Source organism: Spizellomyces punctatus (assembly GCF_000182565.1).
Source record: "Spizellomyces punctatus DAOM BR117 chromosome Unknown supercont1.2, whole genome shotgun sequence".
NCBI lineage: Eukaryota > Fungi > Chytridiomycota > Chytridiomycetes > Spizellomycetales > Spizellomycetaceae > Spizellomyces > Spizellomyces punctatus.
This window is the reverse complement of record NW_015971538.1, coordinates 605,171-622,960: the sequence shown is the minus strand read 5'-3', so window position 1 is coordinate 622,960 and position 17,790 is coordinate 605,171. Positions and strand designations below refer to the sequence as shown.

General features: G+C 48.5%; 9 protein-coding genes across 10 annotated transcripts; 5 read left to right on the top strand and 4 right to left on the bottom strand.

Annotated features, from left to right (window-relative positions):
* Nucleotides 1–7: 7 nt before the first annotated feature.
* On the top strand, nucleotides 8–2,404 carry SPPG_01108. 2 transcript variants are annotated; one of them, XM_016749426.1, is made up of 2 exons: nucleotides 8–1,952; nucleotides 2,014–2,404. In XM_016749426.1, exons 1-2 carry the CDS (start codon nucleotides 63–65, stop codon nucleotides 2,215–2,217), a joined length of 2,094 nt encoding a protein of 697 aa, XP_016611672.1. In that variant the 5' UTR covers nucleotides 8–62; the 3' UTR covers nucleotides 2,218–2,404. The 2 variants fall into 2 exon arrangements, with proteins under 2 accessions (XP_016611672.1, XP_016611673.1); XM_016749427.1 differs by having other exon boundaries at nucleotides 8–2,404.
* A 124-nt stretch (nucleotides 2,405–2,528) lies between these two features.
* SPPG_01107 (peptidyl-prolyl cis-trans isomerase H) lies at nucleotides 2,529–3,890 on the bottom strand. Its single transcript, XM_016749425.1, has 11 exons — nucleotides 3,809–3,890; nucleotides 3,731–3,752; nucleotides 3,651–3,662; nucleotides 3,504–3,588; nucleotides 3,389–3,433; nucleotides 3,313–3,323; nucleotides 3,224–3,255; nucleotides 3,075–3,167; nucleotides 2,987–3,019; nucleotides 2,791–2,919; nucleotides 2,529–2,710 (listed from the first exon to the last, which is right to left on the bottom strand). Exons 1-11 carry the CDS (start codon nucleotides 3,827–3,829, stop codon nucleotides 2,675–2,677), a joined length of 519 nt encoding a protein of 172 aa, XP_016611671.1. The 5' UTR covers nucleotides 3,830–3,890; the 3' UTR covers nucleotides 2,529–2,674.
* A 92-nt stretch (nucleotides 3,891–3,982) lies between these two features.
* SPPG_01106 (uncharacterized protein) lies at nucleotides 3,983–5,786 on the top strand. The gene is made up of 4 exons (XM_016749424.1): nucleotides 3,983–4,216; nucleotides 4,281–4,601; nucleotides 4,674–4,740; nucleotides 4,806–5,786. Exons 1-4 carry the CDS (start codon nucleotides 4,087–4,089, stop codon nucleotides 4,846–4,848), a joined length of 561 nt encoding a protein of 186 aa, XP_016611670.1. The 5' UTR covers nucleotides 3,983–4,086; the 3' UTR covers nucleotides 4,849–5,786.
* On the bottom strand, nucleotides 5,165–6,906 carry SPPG_08907 (uncharacterized protein). The gene has a single exon (XM_016757056.1). The coding sequence runs from the start codon at nucleotides 5,631–5,633 to the stop codon at nucleotides 5,238–5,240; it is 396 nt and encodes a 131-aa protein (XP_016611669.1). The 5' UTR covers nucleotides 5,634–6,906; the 3' UTR covers nucleotides 5,165–5,237.
* A 7-nt stretch (nucleotides 6,907–6,913) lies between these two features.
* SPPG_01105 (uncharacterized protein) lies at nucleotides 6,914–8,187 on the bottom strand. Its single transcript, XM_016749423.1, has one exon. It carries the CDS (start codon nucleotides 7,546–7,548, stop codon nucleotides 7,222–7,224), a length of 327 nt encoding a protein of 108 aa, XP_016611668.1. The 5' UTR covers nucleotides 7,549–8,187; the 3' UTR covers nucleotides 6,914–7,221.
* Nucleotides 8,188–8,317: 130 nt separating this feature from the next.
* Nucleotides 8,318–9,950, top strand: SPPG_01104 (uncharacterized protein). Its single transcript, XM_016749422.1, has 3 exons — nucleotides 8,318–8,720; nucleotides 8,776–8,939; nucleotides 9,003–9,950. Exons 1-3 carry the CDS (start codon nucleotides 8,342–8,344, stop codon nucleotides 9,717–9,719), a joined length of 1,260 nt encoding a protein of 419 aa, XP_016611667.1. The 5' UTR covers nucleotides 8,318–8,341; the 3' UTR covers nucleotides 9,720–9,950.
* A 313-nt stretch (nucleotides 9,951–10,263) lies between these two features.
* Nucleotides 10,264–12,375, top strand: SPPG_01103 (uncharacterized protein). The gene is made up of 7 exons (XM_016749421.1): nucleotides 10,264–10,407; nucleotides 10,704–10,889; nucleotides 10,959–11,133; nucleotides 11,191–11,249; nucleotides 11,314–11,533; nucleotides 11,593–11,828; nucleotides 11,893–12,375. The coding sequence occupies exons 1-7, from the start codon at nucleotides 10,342–10,344 to the stop codon at nucleotides 11,941–11,943; spliced, it is 993 nt and encodes a 330-aa protein (XP_016611666.1). The 5' UTR covers nucleotides 10,264–10,341; the 3' UTR covers nucleotides 11,944–12,375.
* Nucleotides 12,107–13,308, bottom strand: SPPG_01102 (uncharacterized protein). Its single transcript, XM_016749420.1, has 3 exons — nucleotides 13,178–13,308; nucleotides 12,939–13,119; nucleotides 12,107–12,877 (listed from the first exon to the last, which is right to left on the bottom strand). Exons 1-3 carry the CDS (start codon nucleotides 13,274–13,276, stop codon nucleotides 12,216–12,218), a joined length of 942 nt encoding a protein of 313 aa, XP_016611665.1. The 5' UTR covers nucleotides 13,277–13,308; the 3' UTR covers nucleotides 12,107–12,215.
* Nucleotides 13,309–14,404: 1,096 nt separating this feature from the next.
* Nucleotides 14,405–17,345, top strand: SPPG_01101 (uncharacterized protein). The gene is made up of 2 exons (XM_016749419.1): nucleotides 14,405–14,464; nucleotides 14,521–17,345. The coding sequence occupies exons 1-2, from the start codon at nucleotides 14,415–14,417 to the stop codon at nucleotides 17,201–17,203; spliced, it is 2,733 nt and encodes a 910-aa protein (XP_016611664.1). The 5' UTR covers nucleotides 14,405–14,414; the 3' UTR covers nucleotides 17,204–17,345.
* The last annotated feature ends 445 nt before the right edge of the window (nucleotides 17,346–17,790 follow it).

Genomic DNA, 17,790 nt, shown 5'->3' with positions numbered 1-17,790 from the left:
GGGATTAAGCTTTTGAATTTCAGTTTATTTATAAAGATTGCGTTCCAAAACAACGAAAATAAATGGAGTGCCTAAAACTCTATCACGACCTCTCCCTCTTTTCCACCCGCATCCCAGTCCCATTCCTCACTCACTTTTTTTCCCATTTCGATCCCCAAAAATCCAAAGCCCTCGCATCGTCCATTGCAAACTTTCATCTCCGAGACCTCGAGAGCGCCGACTACCGTTCCGCATATCATATGCTCTGTGACTGGTTTTATGGATGGAATGTAACGGATGCTACAGCCGAAACTGGGACAGAGCATTTTCGAATGCGGCGTGTTCCCCGCGAGATTGATGTTCGAGAAGAAGGTGAACGTGTTGAATGTGATCGGATTTGTAAAACCTTTGAAACACTCTTTGGACTCAGTCGACGGGTTCTTAAACGGTATTATCTCGACATTGAGGAACTTGTGCCTAAAATCGGGTTAGGCGCTTCGGATATCTCTGCTCGTGATGATCGTGTACATGATGAAGGCGATGGAATGGATAATGTCGAACGCGTATGGGCTCAGCAACGAAAACGAGAAAACGAACTTGACGAGGAAAACAAGAGTGAGAATGGGAGTTCGGATTCGTTGGATAAGGAAATGGAAGAGTTGTTGCGCATGTCTCGGCCTGCGGGCATGGTTGTTCGGAGAAAGACGCAGATTTATTCTACGACGGTGCATGAGAGGGCTGGACGGGGAGTGGAAGGTAGTGTTTTGGAGCAAGATGAAGAAGGGGAACTAGGAGAACACAAGTCACAAACAGAGGACATGGCTTCGACAAGTGCAACGGCCACAACCGCGAATTCTACAACAATGGCACCAGCAACAGAACAATCCAGCGCATCATCTGGTACCTTGGAGGGTTCCCAACCCATGGACGCACCCTTTTCCCCCTCTTCTCCCAACTCTATCCGCAAAGGTACCCTCCACGAAGCCCCTGGCCAAGACGACATTCGCCGCTCCCTCCAACGCGACATTAATCAAATCTACGTCCAACTCGACCGTGCAACCGACTACACCCTCGTTTGTCTCTCAACCGCTTTTTGCGTCCTAACGTTTTCCCAAGTTCTCGGACACCAAGACACGTTTCTCAAATACGCATCGTTTGCGCAAGAACTCTCGATGGATTTCGTGTCGAATACACTGAAAACGGTCTGGGACCTTTTACACCGTGAACTCCCTCCAACGGATCTCTCTCTGCAAGACCTCCGCAACCCCGATTTACTAAAACTCAAAATCCAAAAAGTGGTAGCGCTACGTACATCCCAACACGGTAAAACCCCCAAATACCGCTGGCGAAAACTATACCGCAAATTCGCACTCTTGCATGAACTCTTTACAAGTGTGGACGTTCATCTTTTTCCTAATTTCCTAGTAGCCCATCGTGAAGGTGTCAAAGCCGCCAAATTCTCATCATTTGATAGTTGTCTTTGGCTTACGGGGGGGTATGACTGCGTTATCCGGATTCACGATATTCGACCTCAACTGTCGTCCACCACACCTGCCACACCAACATCCATACCCCCCGTCCCCATCCCTGGCCCAGCAGGCGGAACAACAGGCCATACATGCCTATCCCAATACGTTGGTCACAAATCCATCATCACCGACGTCCATTTCACACACGATGACACACACATCATTTCATCCTCTTTTGATCGTACACTTAAAATCTGGAACGCCCAATCAGCTTCCTGTGAACGCACACTAACCGGCCACACCGACTCTGTGACAACCTGCGATATCTCATCCGACGGCCGATACATTGCATCCGGTTCAACAGATTGTACCATCCGTCTATGGGATTTTCATACAGGCGAAAACCTCACTGTGATTCGTAAACACTCGAGATGGATTAAAGTTGTTCGGTTCTCGCATGATGGGCGATACCTCCTCACAGCAGGCCTTGATAAAAGAATTTATGTATGGGATGTTAAAATCCTTATTCACTCCCGTGCGATTTCTCATACACGTTGTATCGAAGTTCATACGGATTATGTATTGGATATGGCGACCACACGGCCTTCCCTGGTTGCGTCCACCTCTAGGGATTGTACGGTTCGCATCAATGATTTTGTGTCTGGACAGGAACTTGCCGTGTTTGATTTGGCGCCTTCTTGGGCTTGTAGTGTTTGTTTTTCAGAGAATGGAGAGTATTTGGCGACGGGGTCGTTTGATAATAATGTGAGTATTTATAAAGTTGCAGAGTGTACCCGGGTACGTCAGATTCGGGTGCTTAATTTGGGAATCTTGTGTGTGAGGTTTCCAAAGGATTTGGGGTATGTTGTTGTTGGGAGTTTGGAGGGGTTTTTGCAGCAGGTGCCTTTGTAAATTGTGTGTGTGTGCATAATAGTTTTTGAGGGAAATACCATTGCAAGGTTGACATTTTTTGTCGTAAAATCAATGATTTGTGGAAAGCTGATCATGCGACATAAAGTTAAAAGCGCCATCAGGCCAAAAACGACTAACAAACCTACTCGTATGGACGACAGTGGAAGCCTTTTTTGTCGCTAAAATTGCCATATGGGTGTCGACTTTTGTTCTAAAGGGCCTCTTGTAATGGGTACTAGATAGGCATCGTTTATCGAGTATGCATTTTGGTACACCACTTGTCTCTTCAACATAGTCAAACACACACAAGATTTTTACATTTCCCCACACTCTGAAATAATAACCGGAAGCTACAAAAACAAAAACACCCATCAGCACAACTGCAAAAATAACAACAAAAGCAGCCTCCAGCAGTGTTCATACAACGCACCTTTGGTCGATTATTCGGCCCCGTTGGTACATTTTCAATCTTTCGTAACGTCAATAACCCATCTACAAGTCTCCCAAATACAACATGCTTCCCATCCAAAAAATCACATTTTGCGCACGTAATAAAAAACTGGGCGTCACCAGAAGAAAAGACGATTAGCTACCATGCCAATACATGTTCTCTTTCCAATACTTACCTGTGATCCATTCGTATTGGGTCCACTATTCGCCTAAGATACACATAAGTACATTGTAAACGAGTGGATTCCTTGTGGGTATCCATACCATTGAAAGTAAACCAGGTCCACTGTGCTTCAACCCAAAGTTTTCATCCTCGAATCGTTCACCGTATATACTCAGTGACCCCGTTCCGTCGCCCTAAAATAAAACATTTGAGTCACAGCTTTTTTTTTGTGTGGTTGAGTATGCCTTACCTTTAGGAAATCCCCGCCTTGTACCATGAAATCTACACGATGCTTTAAAGAGCTATTTCTTTGTGGGTGCATGATGACAACAAGCAAACCTTTGATCACCCTACCGATAGGAAAAAGAAATGTAAGGACGGGATCGAAAACATGCGCTTATTACAGTCAACCTACCGATGAAAATGACATCCCTTGTACCCCTGCGGTATACCATTCCTCCTAAATCCAAAAAATAACATTCAACATTGTTCGCCTTTCATATAAACATTCGGAAAAAGGTTTACGGTACTTGTATTCTCCTGTACACAACTGTCGAAAGTTTTCGGCAGTACGCGGGACAACGTCTTTGAAGAGCTCCATCTTTAACCGTCCAACTGTGTAGGATGCTGTGATTGGTTTTCTGTCAACTAATCCTGTTACTCTTTTATAAACGCACCTGGTTGGCCACCTATACAAAACCAGAAATACAATCAGCGAAAAAACACATGTCAAGGTACACCTTGCAACAATACAAACCCATCGTGACATCAAAAAACACCTACAAAGAAACACTTGTCAGTAGTGTGTTTACCCTCGCAATGCATGTTTACATACTATTGGGTTCTCGCTTGGCATGGTGATGTTTTTGTTTTCTACTGATGTGGAAGAGATCCACCGAGATCTACAGTACTCTGTCGTTCAACCAGCAAGGTCGGTTGGATGGAATGTGCATTGGATGCATTTTTAGCCACATGGGTTTGATGACACTTTGACACAAACTCGGCATGTAAATCCTATCGCTCCGTCCATTGCTCTGCCTTTTACTTTTACATTCAGCAACGACTCTGTGCATTGCATCTCCCTCCCTCTCCCTTCATCCTCTCATCCCCAACATGACCCTCGCCTCAGCCTCATTCGGCCTCACACCCGCGCAAAGCTTCCACAGAGCCTACCTCCTCGATTCCCTTATATCCGACGTCACCACCCTCCAAAAACACGGGTGGTTGCCCAATACCCACTTTGGTACAATAAAATGACTATCTGAAACCCTACTGTATAACAAACATATTAATCCGCATTGCGTTAGATCAAGTCCTCCAATACCTCAATTTCGAAAAAACGAATCCATCTGCCGCACGGAACGGGGCGGCTCCTTCTGGCGCTGGTGCAGGTGTACCCCTCTCGCAATCAGTCTCGGAAGGAACATATGTAACCGTGGGTGCATTTCGAGTCAAGACCTACCAGCAGAAAAAAGTCGCGAGTAGTAGTTTGGTGAGCGGACCTAGTGCACCTAGTGTACCTGTTGGAAGTCCTTTGGTATCTGTATTAGCCATTGCGGATTTCGAGAGTGAGGAACCAGGGGACCTTCCTTTCAAATCTGGTGATGTGATTCAAGTTCTTGGTGATGGTAATGCTTTTTCGATTTTGCAAAAGGTCAACCCCGCCACCATCATCGTCTCATTAATTATTTATTTGATAGTGGATGAAAATTGGTATAGGGGCCGCTTACGTGCCATGGAAGGCATCTTTCCAAAAAGTTTTGTACAGTACGTTTTATTTGTGCCTCTGTTGACAGTTTATGGATTGATTTTTATATATGTATTTGTTCTAGACCCGTTTCGGCACAACCACCTCCACTTCCTCGTCGTATGTAATATACGGTATGGTTGAATGGTGCACCCACCCTAGGCCTATGCGCCCGACGCTTTGGTCCGTGATTGATGGTTGACGTATATCATACATACATTCCCCACCGCCAGTGCATCCTTGCATCGATATCTGCCTATTCATGGACCGCAACAAGGCTGTAAAGGATCATTTGTGGTTATAATGCAAGGAAGCGGTGTGTGATGAGATGAATATGGTTGGCACTGAGGACAGACCAAACAGACTCATAATAACGCCAAGCTAAGCACACGTGACCCGTATGCACAAGAGGACTTGCTGTATTGCAGATATTTAATTTACGTACGAGCTTTATATTACGTTTGTGTATTGGGTATTTATTAGGTATGGGATTTTACATGGAGGACGATAGGTAGTTTTATGTAGGAGTGTCAAGTTTCTTGATAGGATTACGTGTGTGCTTGTAAGGGTATGCAACCCTGCATGATGGGATCTGTTTGATGGGCACGCTTTCAACTGCTAGTAAAAGGACACTTGACGAGTTTGTGTTTGCGCATGACGTTTGAATGCGTAGCGTGCCTATTTTTGAATCTTGACAATGTGGGTTTTGGATTTCGGTGATGTGTGGATGTAGACCGTCTGTGTGGGAAACGGGTGTCCCCGTCTTGTCCGTCGTGAAGGATTGGCAATAGTGGGTTGACAGAAAGGATTCATAGAGCTGCTCTTTGGGGTGCGCATGGGAAACGGGGGAAGTCCACCGTCGTGAACCCTTGGCAATAAAGGGTTCAAACAACTGTTCCTTAGGTGCGTACATTGTGCGCGTGGGAAACCGGGGACGTCCACCGTCGCGAACGCTTGGCAATAGTAGGTTGACGGAAAGGATTTATAGACCTGCCCCTTGGTGTGTGTGGACAGTGCGCGAGGGAAACGGTTGACGTCCACCGTCGTGAAGGTTGGCAGTAGGAGGTTGAAGGAAAGTGTTCAAAGAACTGTTCTTTGGGTGTGTGTATTGAGTGCGTGGGAAACAATAGGGACGTGGCAATAGGAGGTTGACAGAAACGGTTTATAGAGCTGCTCTTTGAGTGCGTGTAAAGCTTTGGTCCGCTCCATCGCGTGGGAAAATAGCTTGTAGTTGAGTGTTTTGGCGACGGGGTTTGTAGCAGTGCCGTAAGCTTTTGTTCGTAGGTGCCTTGACCGTCGTTTTCAGCTTCAAGGGAAATACGTAGGGGGAATGCATAGCTGTCTTGTATGAGCGTTTTGTCTTGTTTTTGAGGGGGGTCGTCTCTGTTGAGTTTGGCTACCACCCAAAAGTGTCGTCTGTGTTTTTCCCAGAACAGCAGCAGAGTCTGCCATTCCTTTTGAGGCAGAGATATGCCGTGTTTTCCGTCAGGCACTTTGCAGTATGTGAACACTTTTGAGGTGTTTGCTGTTCTGCCTGTCTGGACTTTTTTTCACGCCAGAGGCAGATAGATGCGTTGCGTATTGTCGTTCTTTTGTTTTCCCATCTTTACAATGAGCGTTCATGAACAGATGCCTGTGAACAGCATTCTTCTTCCTCCCCTCAATTCTCTTCCTCGTCGTCCTTCTCTTCCCCCCCAATTCCAAATGCCATGTCCGAACCACGCGAACACTCTCGCGTTCCTTCTTTTCCACGCGCGTTTGACACGTTCTCGTGGCCCTGTCGGAGTCACCACCTTCCTCAATATTCTCCCCCTTGTTTTTTTATGAACCACCTGGCCCGGGATCCCGAGGAGTTTTTTTTTTCACCCGGCCCATCCCGATCCCCAGGTCTATAAAAAGGGACCCTCTCGCCCATTCCCCCCCATTCATCAGACCTCATAAGTATCTCCCTCACGGGGACCTCATAGCCTTTGGGCACCCGCGTTTTCTTCTAACCTGTCCTCAGGGTTCAAGTTACCTCTCGGCGGCCTCGGCTCTCGATGCAAGTTACTTAAGGACCTCATATATCTCGACTCCTCCTCTATGTCTCTCCGCACAAGCTATTTTGACTGACCTCCTATCTCGATACTCTTCTATGTCTCTCCGCACAAGTTATTCTGGCCTCATATCTCGATACTCCTCTATTCTCTGACTTCACCTCTGTGCATGATATCTATTATTCAGACCGGGCAGGCTGGTACTGCCCGGCCTGGTATTCTGTCACTCTTCTCTTTGTCTGTTCTGTAGATACCCGCAGACGGCGTCAATCTCCTCAGTTTTCTCCCTTGCCCTTGGACCCAGCATGAGGGAAGGCAAGTCTGTCGGCGTCCCGATGTAGTCGGCACACTTGTTGGTAGGCCAAGCTCGATTCGCTCGAGTGGGACCATGCTCCGGGGGTGAGGCAGGAAATTGGGGGGCCAACAAACCTTCTACAGCATCGAGGAGGTTCGATTTCGACCGGGTCATGGTGGGCCCTTCGGTTTTCGACATTCGACATTCGGCACTCGACTACGACTACGACTCGGTCCTTCAGCACCCACCTTCACCCACGACCGCCTTTCTTGCTGCTGCAACCCCATCCATTGGATACCAGGGAAGGCGCTCTGCCCTGGCATCGGGTTCATTGCCACATAAGAGCGTTGGTAGGCCAAGCTCGATTCGCTCGAGTGGGACTGGATCCATTGCAGCGGGACAGCAAGAAGGGCGCCAGTAACGTCGTCTGCGGTGCGCATCCTACCATCGTCGACACTCGACCCTGCCAGCATCGAGCAGGGAGCCCTCGAGCGCATCGGCGCACAGCAACCACCGGGCTAATGTGGCTATAGTGGTCCCAAGCCCACAGCCCTTCTTCTTTTTATATAAGAAGGGAACACAGAGGGGCCCGTCTTTGTGCAGGTGGTTTGTTTTTGGTCGAGGTCCTATTAGCAGTCATTTGAAGTCTTACTCGCCAATAGATTATATCTTGTAATTTCGAATATCTTCTCTCCTATTCTCTCGTATTGTAATACATTTGCACGCTTCACATTCGTAACATTGGTCCAATCGAACTTTCTATAAAACATTGCACATGCAACAAAATACACAGCTCTGTACCTCTAATTTTCATTTGGGGAGAACAGGGAAGTCCGTTTGCCGTGTTTTATAATTCCGTTCCGTCCCAAAAGCATTCATTACCAAATTGCACATCACAAAGAACAAGCACCTATAAAAATATCACTCAAGCAGATACGAGCCAAAGAAAGCTCCAGCAGGGGGTCGCCTTCGCCTTCCCTTGTTCACGGGGGTCGGACTTGACGCTAATTCTTCTGGCAACATGCGCGTTATCCTTGGCCAGTATCGCGTCATTCGCTCAACAGAGATATGATAGCTGGGGTCCTTGACATAAGACCTTTTTGCGGTCTTGCTGCCTAGTTCGGTCTCGTTTGGGCAGTGGTGCTGCACCGCGAAATGGAACACTTTTCAAAAGTTGGAACACTTCGACAAGTCACGTTCCTCTCATGTGACACACCACGGACGCGCCAGCCGACGCGCAACAAACTAAAGCAAGCATTGGGATTGAGGATTGGCGGACAAGCACCGAACATGACTCCAGCCCGAACCCGCCAACGGAGAATCGTTCCCCATTTTCATCCCAAACCTCCCCAATGCGACTGCGACCCCGTCCTCTCTGCTCCACATTGGGAGTCCCTTCCCAAAGTCACTCCTCATGACCGTCTACATTCGACCAAAACGAACCCACCCAAACAACCTCCTACTACAACACCCGCCACAACACTCACATCCCTCCGCTTGCAAGACCGACATCGGTTAGCTGCGCTCATAAGACAATTAGCAATAGCGGAATCCCAACGACAAAAACTTGTGGACGAGGCCACGAATGCACGAACGCAGCGTGACGCATTGGAGGAAGAGGTTAAGAAAATCCGAATGGAAAAAGGGGAGATTGTTGAGCGAAATGCAGGTATGCTGTATGCCTAGTAACCTTTTTATATCATTCGGGTCTAATCCTGTCAAAGTGATTACCAAGCGGTTGAACAAGGCCCAAGATTTGTTGCGACAGTACGAGGCTGAGATTGATAAGACGAGGGCAGAGATGGTGCGTCTTCAAGAGGGAATTGTGCGGGATGAACCTGTACGAGATGGACCGTCAACGGAAATGAAAGCGTTGATGCAACTACAGGTTCGTTTATGGCGTTCTGCGTGGGTAGTGTGTTGTGTTTTTGCTCATGTGTTGGTATTGTAGGTGGAGGTATCAAAGATTACGAACCTCCTTTCGAAAAATGTGCATCGCGAGGAAAAGGAATCCAGCGCCGCACCCACAGCTCCAGAAAAAGTCTCTCGGGCCTCAAGCCCACCACCTCCACCTACTCAGCAAGCGGAAGAGACACCTCCCATACCACACCCACCACCACCATCCAACCCAAACATTGACCTCCGCGCGCTCCTCCAGAACATCCTTCAAACCCGCCGTCGCAGGCACCGCCGCCGAAACCACCCACCAGATGTCAAAACCCAAGTCCAGCGACTCCTCGAAGCCTCCCGAAACGGCGCGACCGACCGTCGAGTACATTATCAAGATGACTGTCCAACCTGCAACCCCCAACCCACTCCTCCCGCCCCCTCGACCCAACAAGACTCTGCAACGACTCCCACCTGCCCACACTGCATCCTAACGCTAAACCACCCAACCTGTCCGCTCTGTCACGTCCAAACCGCCGCCGCAACGGCAGCCATCACATCCCTCTCCTCCTCTGAACCGATATCAAAATCGACAACAAGAGACGCGTCACTGTTATTCGGTAACGATACGTCCATGGTACGACCGTTTTTGGAGGTTGTTGAGGAGGTCGGAGGCATGTGGGACGCTGTATCGCTAAATGAAGAAACGAGTGCCTGGTCTAGTGCGCAAGTGGATGACGAATTGCAGAGTGTTATTGAGAGTTTGAATGGGGTTGTGTAATAGAATGGTTTTTTCGGGACATTTCTGGTTTGAAGGGTTGCGTTTTTTTACTGGCTTGGCCATTTAGTTTATACCCCAGTGGTAGCCATTTTGTAATGTGTGCTTTGCCCTACCCACGAGCACGGTTTGGTAGACATGGAGGAGATGATACCCAAGTTTGAGGAAGAAGCAGGCCAAACGATTCTGCAGAGGAATTAAAGATTGTAAACAGAGGTTCTTAATACTTTTCCTCAACAAATTATGGAGTGATATTTGTGCTGCTGCAACTCTCGAAACGCCAAATGCCAGGGCATTCCTGTCATATTAGTTTCGTTTCAACATGCGGGGGTGTAATGCACCCACGTAACTGCATTTTCACTGCGAGCCATGACCAAGAAGAGGCAAGTAAGTTCACTCCATCTAGGGCAGATATCTCCTCAAACGACCTGATTGAACGTCAGAATGACTGAGCAAGTGATTACCATAATCAATATGACTGTGCCAGCGCGTGGCTTGTTCCAATCTGCAAACTCAAAAAGGAATTAATGGGAAATATCGGGCAAAGAAGAAGAAGAGGTTGGAAACGGTACACCCGCCCTTTACGCTTCAACATTTGGAAATCCGTTTTTTGTACATTATAGACATGGCTTCCAAGCTTGCTATGCTTTCGGTGAGGGCTGGTGCTCGTCGCTCGGTGGTTGCTGTCAAGGTAAGCCCCTGGGGAACGTGTCAAGTGTGTCTCGTTTTAGGGCGCGAGGCGCTGTGGATTTGAAAGTGGATTGGATGGGAGGATGGGAATTTAGTGATTTGGGTGATGGGGGGACCGATAGTGTATTGGAATGTTGGTGGGCAAGAGTATGGGGTGTACAATGGGTTCGTGGAGGTTTCTGTTGACAAACAGTTTCGACACGCGAGGAGCGGATGTGACAGACCGAGCATGAACCGTCATCATCGAACCATTCCACACTCTGTTCTTACAATTTATACCCCCTCGCTACATCACAGCCCACCCGCACCGTCACCCCCATTGCCAACGGCCACTCTCTCGTCGTTCCCTACGCGCACCTCGCCATCACCGACTTCCAGAACGGTGTGCCAGCTGAGCAGGTCCGTGAATTGGATCCCCGTGAGAAGCGCTGGGACTTCTGGACTACTTCCGATGCGTTCTCGGAGGTGAAGCCCAAGTTTGGGGTGAGTGTTCCTTTTTGGAGGATGAAGGCAGGTGAAACGGTGGATACTGATTTTCTGGGGGAACAATAGGGTGTTAGCTGGGTTCCTAACGGCGAGATTTGGGTTATGGAGCGAAGTGGACAGCCTTCCAAGGTCCTTCAGGCTGGTACCCACTTTTTGATCCCTGGTATCGACAAGATCAAGGCTGTCAAGGCTGCGCACCCTGTCGTTATGGGTGTTGTTAGCCCCAGCAATGTTACCAAGGGTATGTGAAAATGTGGTATGTTTACATTTGATGCCCTTGAACTCAATGATGCCTTAGATGGAAAGAAGGTGGACGCGTACGCTGTTGTGTACATCAAGGTTACTGACCCAGTAGCGGTATGTACTGTGTTCCTCGCCTGCTTATATATCCGCTGATCTAATATACAAATCTGTCAACCAGTCTGCTTTCTACGTTGACGCCGAGACCAACCATCCCGACTCTGAGCGCGCAGCCGCCAAGACCGTGCGTAAGATTTTGCAGCGCGAAGTGGCCAACTTTGGTGTTACCGCGGACGGCGAGATCTCGAGCGCCGACAAAACCGCCCTTGCCCAAAAGATCACTGCTGCTTTGAAGGCCAAGGAGGCAGAGTTTGGTTTGGAGGTCATAAATGTTGAAATCCGTACGTGCCAAATCGTGCTACCGCGTTTTCTTGAGCCTGGCTCATAATGTTCGGTTTAGGTGGCGCCTTCCCTACGGAAGCCAACGTTCCCGACAAGCTCCGTGCCCTTGACCCTCCTCTCCGCCCCGTTGACGCTGCCGGCCACGGTTTGAGCGCCGATTACTGGTCCGAAGTCCTCAGTCCTCCCTTCTTTGAGAAGCGTACATTCGGAAGCAACAAGGAGATCCGGACACCAGCTACCGTGTCCCTTGAATGGGCCATTCCCTCTCCTCCCGACTACCATCACTTTAACGAGGTGAGCTTTTACTTGGATCTTTGTTAGTGGACGTTGTTATTAATATTGATATTGCAAATGACAGGTGCCAAAGATGACTGTTCCTCCCAGCAAGGAGGTTGCAAAATCTCACTAAGTCATCCTGGACATTTGCGGTATCATTTGGGGATGATAATGTATGTCAACCACAGAGTTGGTCCGTGCGCTCATGTGAACAAGAGGGGGTTTGCTTTGCATGAAGGTCCTGTGTTGACTTGGTGGGATGCGCTATCTAAAAATACCATACAATATTTTTCTTTCTCTTCGTCGTGTTTTTAACGATCTCATTTATTTCATCTCGGTCCGGTTATTTTTTTATGAAATGGATGAAATATGTTAGAGGTCTAGTCTAATTTTGTCTACCTATCACTATAACTTGTACCGCCGAATAGGAGCTTTTACCGGTGCATTCCTTGCAGACCTTGCCGCGCCTTGCGTCTTGGACAACCAGGTGCCAACGGCCTCTGCACATTCCTTCCCAGCATCATCCAAATGAAGATGGTGCCCACCTTCTATGGATAAAATTTCCAGATCCTTTACCGCCCTTTTCCTTGCCTCCAAATTCATACCTTTGACACCCTTTGTCCCGACAATCACCAAGACAGGACATGTAATGTTTTTCAGTAATTCCACAATGACTTCATCACTCCAATGCACGGGCCATGGTACCCTCAACCTCTGATCGGTACTCCAACAATACCCTTTCTCCCCGCCCTCTTCCACATATATTGTCCCTCTCTCCACTAACCGTCCCGCAGCTTCTACAGAAAGAGGCATAGTAGGGTTCCCGGTCGCCCGCGCCAGGGCCGCCTCCTTCAAATCAGTGTAAATGCGTTTACGAGATGACTCTACAGCAGGTTTAGCCTGTAAATACGCCTTGAAATTTGCTGCTTGCTCTGCTGGGCGACGTGTAAAAGGGCCTAGAGCTTCAACGGAGATCAAGTGGGTAATACGGTTGGGATAGAGGGAGGCAACGAGGACTGCGACGCCGCCCCCCATGCTGTGACCAAGGAGAGCAAATCGAGACCACTCTGTGATTTTGGATATGAATTTATACTCGATAATGTCTCATGCGATGGCTTCGGTACATACGTAATGCGTCCGCTACACTGACAACTTCCTCAACGTACTTGTAAAACAAGTAATCGCATTCCGCATGCCGGTGTTGGGAGTGTCCGTGTCCGGCTAGATCTAGTGCAATGATATGGAGGTGGGGATGTGTAGCGAGAAGATGTGGTATAAGAACGTCCCAGGTGTTTGCATTGTCTAGCCACTGAGAATGGGTTGAGCTTTTGGAAACTAGGTCCATAAGAGTTTTGGTTTTGACTTACCCCGTGTAAGGCGAGGATAGGGAACCCACCGGGTGTGCCCCACTCTTTGGCTGTGAGTGTGAGGTTGGAAGATGTTCGAAATGTTCGTTCGGTTGACATGATGTTTGATGGGACAAAAGGGACAAGCTCGCGAACAGACCCAACATCATCTTGAACACCTCGGCATGATTATAACCCGCACGTGACCGTAATGAGTGTCGTACAAGTTGTGTAATCCACAAGACGTGGATATATGCGCTATACCAGTATTACTCGCCCCGAACTATCCATCGTTCAAACACCGCAGTGGTTTCAACTATAATATACATTCATAGAATAGAAATAATAAACAACTGCATCTTTTGTTATCTTCAAGTTCTTAAGTGCAGTTGCTTGCATGGGCTCATACAGTACTCGTTAGTGTATTGGCAAGAACTAACAAATACACCAATGTGGCTGGACTGGCGACAACCAGCCCGGAAAAGCTCATCTCCTTACAAGTAACTAACTATTACTAGGCCCAATTACACACTTGCTGGGACTTGCGTGGCACGGGAGGCGACTTAGTGGTCGCAGGCGGTTCCATTTGGGATGCGTTTTCGTGTTTCAATTGTTTGCGTGTTTGAAATACCCTCACTGTTTTTTAGGTTTTCTTTATAGATTCGACCACGACGGTCGCAGTCTGGAAGAAGAAGACGGTGGAGTTGAAGTGCACATTGTTAGGTTAGAGAATATGTTGTATGCAGTAAAGAATAAATATATCTCTTGTATTGTGAAGACTACATCTGTTCGTTATGTTGGGTGCATTTAAATTCCATTCACAACTCCTATCGACCTATTCACCAGACAAGCGAGCAATTGGCTTTGATTTCAACTATATTTTCAGAGGATCAGATTCTAATAGACTGCATCTTTTGCATTTTTCAGATCGTAAGTGCGTTGCATGCATGGGTTCACACTAGTTTAACATTTTGGCCAGTATTTGCTTGCTCTACTTGCAGTCTGTTTCATAGATCGATACGTAAGTGGCTTCCCCTCTGCGCATCACATGATTCTTCCGTCACACAACCTTAACTTACTCTCATAACGACCGTCCATGGTAACCGCTCTCGGGGGAAAAGGGCTCCGAGGATGACGGCTGCTGATTCTGGCGGAGATTGGCACAGTCATGGAAGCATGTCAATTACGTACGCACAGCACGATTTGTTGCTGAATTTTGACAAACTTGTCGTGTGGGAAATTGTTGACGCGGAGGGAGATGCCGACAGTGCTCTCGTCCTCTCGGGTTTTCCAAGAGCCTTCTGTAAAGTGAGTAGCAATGAGTATGTACGAGTATGACCGGAGAGTACTGATATCACCTCCAGGACGCCCATGGTCAAATTCAAATCCTTCTTGGCCCGATTCTCAGAGTCGAGTGTGACCGTTCTTAGAGACAAAAAGGACAAGAATGGGAGAAAATGGAATGCCTCTACAGGTTCTTTTCGGATAAAGAGAAAGCAGGGCGGTGAGCCGGACGGTGGAGAGCGGCCTGTACAGGTCATTTCGCGGTCCAAAAGTGCAAAAAGGGAACGTACACCAGTCATTGTGGTAGAATCTGCAGAAGAATTCGCGGAACAAGAGACTGCAAGCAGGATCACGGTAGTGAACGTTGCCTCCATGGAAATGGCGGACGAGCCCGAGTCGACGACCCCTTTGTCGGAAAAAGATGACTCGGACGTTCACATCCCCGACTCCCCCAACCTAAACATCTTTGAACCAACGGAGGACCTCTCTGATCTTGTGACCGACGACCTCCTCAGCGACACAACCGTCACGCCACCCGAACAGGATCCCAACCTGACGGACTCGGACGACAATCTTCCCTTGTCGGTGGTCCTGAGCCGCAATCCCTACCAGACGAGTCTTCCGCGCTCTGAAAAGAGTTTATTGGATTTGTATGATCGGGATACATTGGAACGGGCGCAGATGGAGAAGGAGCAAGCAAGTAAGATGGCAATTGATCAGAGTCAGGAACACGCTGGAGCGGACGTGCTGGCTTTGTATGATCAAAGTACGTTGGAGAGGGAGCAAGTGATGAATGGCGATACGACTGTTGATGATGGTGGAGAACAGAAACCGGATTTATGTGGTAGGGTTGCATCTGAGCGGATGGAGGATCAGAACGAGCAAATGGTCGATGATGGTGGGGAACAGAAAACGGACTTATGCGATGGTGGTACACCGGAGCGGATGGAGGATCAGAGCGAGGAAATGGTTGATGATCGGGCTCAGGAGCAAGTGGTTATAGAGACTGAGGAAGACCTGATGAAGTCAGAAGAGCTGTCGCAAGACAAAGGTGCAGACGCACAAGAGGCGCTTGAATTGGACGACGCACCAGCTTGTCTGGATCAGCACGATCCAACTGAAACCCCTACGGAGGGGACCCTCCCCGAACCAAATCTGGCTGTGCGTACCCCTCCCAATACACACTCTGTGCCGTACGATGCAAAGTACTCTGAAGATTCTACAAGCTGGCAGGAGCCTGACGTTCTCGATGGCGATTTTGAAACATACTCTCCATCGATTCATTCCAATCCAGTACCTGACCCTCCAACGGACACCGTGTTGCACCTTACGGTTCGAGAAGCGTTTTTGTGTGCTTCTCTCGGAGTTTCTGAGGATGAGCTGAGCGAAATGGAGGGCGTGGCGGTCGAGGTTAGTGAGGTTATACAAGACGATGGGATTGGGCGTTCCGATATCCCTGCATTGACGAACGAAACGAAGGAGGTGGATAACTCCAAGACCTCCCCATCCACAACGTCTAACCGCGCCGACCGCCCATCCATCGATATGCGACCCAGAAGCCTTGGACGCCCAACTTACAACGATGATGACGACTCTGACACGATCCCTCTTGGGTTCCATAACTACTCGTCCACATCTTTACCTCTTCAAACCAATCTACAAGTGAACCGCACGGATCGGAAGCCTAACCCGCCAAAGAAGAGTAAAATGCAAGCATGTATGCGATGGATGCGCAAACTTGTCGGCGGTGAGAAACGAGGAAAAAAGGAAAAGGGAAAAGGACGGGCAGTTGAATCTGGAGTGGAGAACGTCAAGGTGGTTGAAGCTGCATCCGGTAAACCTCCCGTCATTATACGAACGTCAAATGTGGCAAGATATGCGTCAAAGTCGGATGTGTATCTGTCCGACTTGCGTGCTGAAGATACGGACTCGGGGACCTTGGAACGACCGCAAAGGGTATCCCTGTTTCGCCGCCCGGCATCTACGGGGAGTCTGCGGGTCACCAATCCTGATGAGTCTGATGAGGATCGGGATGATGAAGTCGGTCAACCTTCCGAAATGGAGAGCGATTATTCGAAGAGCGTCGCCTCGGCGGGAATATCTGACAATGAGGACGAAAAGCTTCCGTCACCTCCTGGGCGGACTGAGGTGCCAGTGGCTGGATTTGAGAAAGTAGATGTGGGGTTGGAGAGGTCAGAGTTATCTGGTGTCGAATTGTATGATGAGAATTGGAGTGGCACTCCCAACGAGAACAAGTTTGTAAAGCCAGAGACGATACGCAGCGTAGTCAGTACCCCTGAACCGACACCGGTGCCGTCGAACCCTTTTATCCTACCCTCACCCTTTTCTTCCCCAAATCCGTCCCTAGCAAGTATTCCGACACTGTCCCGCTCCCACACATCCCTAACAGAGTCCGTTTTCTCGCAGGGGTCGCTGGACGGGTTGTACCATGATCTCTGTGTCAGAGGATTAGGGTTGGATGAGCTAGCAGGAAAATATCAAGGCGCTCCACCTCCCGTGGATCCGACCCCAGTTACGGTCACACCCGCTGATCAGTGGCGTTGGAACGTGGCAAAGGCTTTGGAAGCCACAACGAATGCACGACACCACCGACCCAATCCGACGCCTATGCGATGGAGGGAGAAACCATCAAGGGTGAGCACGAGTGTTTGGTCGTTGCATGATGGATTTGTGGATGCGGTAGGGCAGGACGGATTGGAGGAGGTGGTGGAGTTTGCATTTGGTGTTGATGGGAGGAATTAGGATTGCGCATGTACATTTGGGTGGGGCTTGCGCCTTTGTGTAATTCATATCATTTAGTAGTAGTAGTCTGTAAACTAAGCAAGTGGTTTTCTATCCAATTCATTTTTTCTGTAACTACAACATGGAACTTGTAAGAAGTCGACCTTTGCGGAATGCCAATATGAGTCGGATAACCATCGTTCTCTACAAGATCTACATTGCCGATCCACACGCTGGCTTCCAAACAAATATCTCTCCACAGGCCTCTTGTAACGATGGTTGGAGTCCTTCAGTCATGGAGAAAACATACTTGAACAATGTAGATGCATCAACTTTGAAATAAGCAGTGACGATTAGACGATTTTTGATGCATCTGTTGTCTGGCCCGAACTGAACGCAACTCACACGGTGGACTTAATAAATTCGTGATAGCAATGACATGACCATTGGGAAAAACAGTGGCTGTATCGGTCATCAAATGCGTTGTTCAAGTTCATTCAGAATGTCGATGCAGATATAAAATGCTTACTCCATATCTTACGTGATGCGTTGGCCGACCATGTATTCAAATATCAACGCAGTGGAAACCCACGGGATAAACTTAGGCA

Coding starts and splice junctions, on each gene's coding strand:
- SPPG_08907 (XM_016757056.1), bottom strand. CDS start 5,633: ATGTACGCACCTAAGGAACAGTTGTTTGAACCCTTTATTGCCAAGGGT.
- SPPG_01102 (XM_016749420.1), bottom strand. CDS start 13,276: ATGTCAACCGAACGAACATTTCGAACATCTTCCAACCTCACACTCACA. Junction 13,120..13,177: donor CTATCCTCGCCTTACACGGG/GTAAGTCAAAAC, acceptor ACCCATTCTCAG/TGGCTAGACAATGCAAACAC. Junction 12,878..12,938: donor CAGTGTAGCGGACGCATTAC/GTATGTACCGAA, acceptor CCAAAATCACAG/AGTGGTCTCGATTTGCTCTC.
- SPPG_01108 (XM_016749427.1), top strand. CDS start 63: ATGGAGTGCCTAAAACTCTATCACGACCTCTCCCTCTTTTCCACCCGC.
- SPPG_01101 (XM_016749419.1), top strand. CDS start 14,415: ATGCCGACAGTGCTCTCGTCCTCTCGGGTTTTCCAAGAGCCTTCTGTA. Junction 14,465..14,520: donor TTCCAAGAGCCTTCTGTAAA/GTGAGTAGCAAT, acceptor TATCACCTCCAG/GACGCCCATGGTCAAATTCA.
- SPPG_01105 (XM_016749423.1), bottom strand. CDS start 7,548: ATGCGCTCGAGGGCTCCCTGCTCGATGCTGGCAGGGTCGAGTGTCGAC.
- SPPG_01103 (XM_016749421.1), top strand. CDS start 10,342: ATGGCTTCCAAGCTTGCTATGCTTTCGGTGAGGGCTGGTGCTCGTCGC. Junction 10,890..10,958: donor AGGTGAAGCCCAAGTTTGGG/GTGAGTGTTCCT, acceptor GGGGAACAATAG/GGTGTTAGCTGGGTTCCTAA. Junction 11,829..11,892: donor ACTACCATCACTTTAACGAG/GTGAGCTTTTAC, acceptor TGCAAATGACAG/GTGCCAAAGATGACTGTTCC.
- SPPG_01106 (XM_016749424.1), top strand. CDS start 4,087: ATGACCCTCGCCTCAGCCTCATTCGGCCTCACACCCGCGCAAAGCTTC. Junction 4,602..4,673: donor GATTCAAGTTCTTGGTGATG/GTAATGCTTTTT, acceptor TTTATTTGATAG/TGGATGAAAATTGGTATAGG. Junction 4,741..4,805: donor TTTCCAAAAAGTTTTGTACA/GTACGTTTTATT, acceptor TATTTGTTCTAG/ACCCGTTTCGGCACAACCAC.
- SPPG_01107 (XM_016749425.1), bottom strand. CDS start 3,829: ATGCCAAGCGAGAACCCAATA. Junction 3,753..3,808: donor TGCCAAGCGAGAACCCAATA/GTATGTAAACAT, acceptor GTTTCTTTGTAG/GTGTTTTTTGATGTCACGAT. Junction 3,020..3,074: donor GACCTGGTTTACTTTCAATG/GTATGGATACCC, acceptor TGTGTATCTTAG/GCGAATAGTGGACCCAATAC.
- SPPG_01104 (XM_016749422.1), top strand. CDS start 8,342: ATGACTCCAGCCCGAACCCGCCAACGGAGAATCGTTCCCCATTTTCAT. Junction 8,721..8,775: donor GATTGTTGAGCGAAATGCAG/GTATGCTGTATG, acceptor ATCCTGTCAAAG/TGATTACCAAGCGGTTGAAC. Junction 8,940..9,002: donor AAGCGTTGATGCAACTACAG/GTTCGTTTATGG, acceptor TTGGTATTGTAG/GTGGAGGTATCAAAGATTAC.